This window comes from Arachis ipaensis, chromosome B04 (assembly GCF_000816755.2).
Source record: "Arachis ipaensis cultivar K30076 chromosome B04, Araip1.1, whole genome shotgun sequence".
Lineage (NCBI taxonomy): Eukaryota > Viridiplantae > Streptophyta > Magnoliopsida > Fabales > Fabaceae > Arachis > Arachis ipaensis.
Window position 1 is genome coordinate 31,748,452 of NC_029788.2, and position 4,397 is coordinate 31,752,848.

The following is a 4,397-nucleotide window of genomic DNA, read 5'->3' on the forward strand; positions in this document are numbered from 1 at the left end:
CATTGTGGTTTCTCCCCCCACATACTCTAACGGCCCATTCCGATAGGTAAAAAACCCTCCATGGTAGACTTTCAGTTTAAAGTACGCCATTGGCTTCTCCAACAACCTATACACAGTGCCATATCACAGAAATAGAAGAAAAAATTAAAACCTAAACCACACAATGATCTTTATTACTACTCTCAGAAACTGGTAAACAGCTACACATACCTGACAGAATGTGCACGACCCTGCCTTTCAGTAGACCAGACTCGGCTGCGATCTTCACTCCAAGAGCACCTTCTAGCGTTTCTGAATCTTCCCTAGGGCACGGTGGAACAACATTGGTGAGATGAGACGTTATGATTAATGTTGGGTTTAAGTTGAGGGTTAGGAAGCATATGAAGCGGTGAGGTGTTTCGCGCGAAACACAAAAACTTCAGAAGGGTATCATCGTCATTTATAAAAAATTTACTTCTTAAAGGATACCCCAAGCTCCCACCTTGGATATTCCCCACCGACTTAAATAACTACTCACGCCTTGTATCCATCGGACTCTCGGCTACAAACCTCATGGGCTTCTTGCCAAACACATTTGATTCTTTTTCCATATTGACTCTTCTTTATCTCTCAGAAAACAATCTCACTGGAGTGTTTCCTGAGTCTTTTTCAAAACTAACCAAGCTATAGAGATTGGATCTCAGCAACCAAAAGCATAATAACAAGTTGTCGGGTACGATTCAATTTCTTTCATCCATGCCAAAATTGGTTGAAGTGAATCTTGAGGGGAATTCCATCGAGGGTTCTATCTCAGACTTATCCAATTCCACCAGCTTGCAATATCTATTTCTTGCAAACAATCGGTTAACGGGTGTAGTTCCACCTTTTCTGGGATTGCTCAATAATATCTCTCAAGTATCATTGGAAAACAACTGGTTGCAGGGTCCTCTTCCTGCATTTAATAAGAGTCGGGCTCCAAAGCTAAATTTCACTTCTAATGGATTCTGTTTAGACCATCCTGGACCTTGTGATCACAGAGTCACCACTCTGCTTCAAGTTGCTCAGACACTTTATTATCCATTTCTGTTGGCACAATCGTGGCGAGGAAACAATCCGTGTCAAGATTGGAATTTTATCACCTGTGATGATAAGGGCAACATCAGAACCGTAAATTTGACCAACTTGAATTTGACGGGAACAATATCTCTCTCATTCAAGAATTTAACGGTTCTAGAAGGATTGTATCTTGGTGGAAATAGACTGAACGGTTCCATACTAGATATCTTGACAAGTCTACGACAACTCAAGATTCTGGATGTGTCTAACAATAATTTATCGGGAAGTCTTCCACCGTTCTCAAAAAAAAAACCATTGTCATTACCACAGGCAATGCTTTTCTCCAGTAGTCTCACTCGCCGAAAACCTCGCTCTCTTCTACTTTCATTATAGGTACGCTCATTATTATCTCTACATTGAGCAATGTTAAACTTATGGAAAATAAAAAAATAACAAAATTAAAACTATGTTAAACTTAAAAATATATAGAAATATATATATATATACTAGATTAAGATCCGGGCATAAAGAGCTAAATTAATTATATTATATAGTATAAATCTAAAACGCTATATATATATATTGTTTCGGGATATATTAGATAATATGTGAATTAATATTAAACTTAAAAGTTAATTTGTAAAAAATATTGTACAATACATTTATTTAATTTGGCATTTTTTTAATCTAAATTTTTATTTTGTAATTATTCCTCACTTCAATGTATGCAAACAGGTATATCAGCTGGTGTTGGCGTTATTGTAATGATCTTTGTTGCAATTTCTTATTATTGCAAGAGGCATTTCAGTAGGATAATGCTGAACAAAGAAACATCTCTTGTTCGACAATTTGGGGAGCAAATAAATAATGCAACACTAGTGAGATATACTTATGCAGAAGTAGAACAGATGACAAACTCATTTCAAGAAGAGTTAGGAAAAGGAGGATTTGGTATTGTATACAAAGGAAGTTTAAATGATGGTTGTCAACTGGCAGTGAAGATACTTAAGGAGATGAAAGGAAGTGTAGAAGAATTTGTAAACGAGGTTGTTACTATCAGTAGAACATCTCATGTGAACATTGTTTCACTTTTGGAATTTTGCTATGAAATGAATAAACAGGCTCTTATTTATGAATTCATGTCTAAGGGCTCTTTGGATAAATATAAATGTAAAGAGGGATCTTCCGAGTTAGATTGGAAAACACTACTTCAGATTGTAACTGGCGTTGCTCAAGGGTTAGACTACTTACATCGAGGGTGCAATACAAGAATTTTGCATTTTGATATCAAACCCCAAAATATGCTTCTTGATGAAAAATTTTGTCCAAAAATTGCTGATTTTGGACTAGCTAGAATATGCAAAAAGGATGAAAGTGTTGTGTCTATATTAGACAGAAGAGGGATTCCGGGTTATATTTCACCAGAAATGTTTAGTCGAAGGAATGGTAGAGTTTCTCACAAGTCAGATGTATATAGTTATGGAATGCTAATTCTTGAAATGATTGGAGGAAACGATAATTATGATATTGGAGAATCTCATAGTACTGAATACTTTTCTGATTGGATTTTGAAGGATATCAAAGAAGATAAAATTCGTCTATTGAGATTTGCTTCTGGAAAAGATGATGAAGATATAATAAAAAAGATTTTATTTGTCGGTTTATGGTGCATCCAAATGAATCCATCAGATAGACCAAAAATGTGTAAAGTGGTGGAAATGTTACAAGGAAAACTTGAATCAATATCACTAGAGTCCATCATATCTTCTCCGACAGTACCTCTCTTACAGCATTCAGATGCATCTCATAGCTGATTATATGACACAGCAAATTCGATAATTGAAGAACTAAATGATTAGGTTCACCTAAACAAAAGGTATGTGTTTATAATTTAAAACTCAAAAATTCTTCTTAGTTTTAATTTTGTTGTTCAGATTTAATTTAAATTTAATTGGACCTAAATTTTTAGGTTTAACTTAATTTGAAATTGGAATTAGCTTTAACTAGTGAATTTTAAATATATTATTCTAATTATTGAGATTGGTATTGTTGATGGTTTAGATAATAAATTTTGATTGATTTTAATCTCTTGTGCTTAAAATTAAAGAATTACGTACATTTAATTTAATTGGATTGTTATAATTATTTTTTTTTTTAATTCATGCACGTCAAGTGCCTTTATAACACTTTGAATTTTGAATTGCATGTTTACTTGTATATTATGTTTGTATATCTCTTAAGTAACAATTGAGCTAAAAGATTATTGATTCTGTTTAGAAATAATTATAAATCTTAAAGTAATTTTACTTTTCTGCATGTAATTAATGATTTTTTTGGCTGACTTAGAGAGTTATTTGCTTATTTATTGAAGAAACAATACAAGATCATTATGATGATTATATAAAGGAAATATTTGAGTTTCAATTCTGACAACTATTGAAATGTTCGTTTCTTGTTTTATTGCTTTAAATCAATCATATATAAATGAGTAGTGTAAATTATAATTATTTTTATATGTTATTTTTAATTTTTATTTTGGTTTGTCATATTTTCAGCAGTGCTAAAATGGTAATCACATAAGAGTGTCAAAATGATGACCACAAGACTTAAGGATATTTTGATCTATTGATAATATTAATCTATATAAAACTTTAATTTATGGTTAAACTTATAGAATTAACTTTTTTGTTATTGTACTTTAAAACAATCTTAGTTAAAATAAAAAATGTTTAAATTATTTATGTTATTATGTATTATACAAATATTGACTTCGTTAGTAAATTAGTTAATATATTAATTAAATAAAAAATGAATATAATTTGCTAAATTGCGTGTGTAATTTGTATTAAAAGAAATTATTGCAAAATGAATGTTGTGTTTTTGTATCTAATTAATGAAATAGCTCTAGATAGTTGCTTATCCAATTGAAAGACATATAAATAATATTAAGGCATATTTGTATCTGGTTAGCCCACAAAAATTAAACTTAAAATTGTGTATCTTTATCATATATATCATATAAATTAAAAGTATTATTAGACTTGTGTAATGGATCTAGTACTTTCAATTCCTACTAATATTAATAATAAAGAAATATCCAAACACAATATTAGTGGATTTGAAGATACACAAGTGATTGAGGTCTCATAATCTTCTCCTTTGTTAATTTATTATTGCTTTGAAAATTCTTTTAAAAAAAATGGTCAAAATATATGTCTCCCTTTCTTTTTTATTAATCTAATCTATTAATATATCTTCTTCTGTTGTGCTTTAAGGGGCAATAATGAATGAAAAATGGGAAAAAATCATAAAAAAGAGGGAACACAAGTACACAACAACTCCAAATATTCTCTCCCAATTAG

General features: G+C 31.0%; 1 protein-coding gene across 1 annotated transcript; it reads left to right on the top strand.

Moving 5' to 3' along the window:
• On the top strand, window positions 736–2,849 carry LOC107636243 (LEAF RUST 10 DISEASE-RESISTANCE LOCUS RECEPTOR-LIKE PROTEIN KINASE-like 2.2). The gene is made up of 2 exons (XM_016339765.1): window positions 736–1,246; window positions 1,771–2,849. Exons 1-2 carry the CDS (start codon window positions 736–738, stop codon window positions 2,847–2,849), a joined length of 1,590 nt encoding a protein of 529 aa, XP_016195251.1.

Excerpts from the sequence above, each read along its gene's own strand:
- LOC107636243 (XM_016339765.1), top strand. The coding sequence starts at position 736 with ATGCCAAAATTGGTTGAAGTGAATCTTGAGGGGAATTCCATCGAGGGT. Across the intron at positions 1,247-1,770 it reads TGGTGGAAATAGACTGAACG|GTATATCAGCTGGTGTTGGC; the intron begins GTTCCATACTAG and ends GTATGCAAACAG.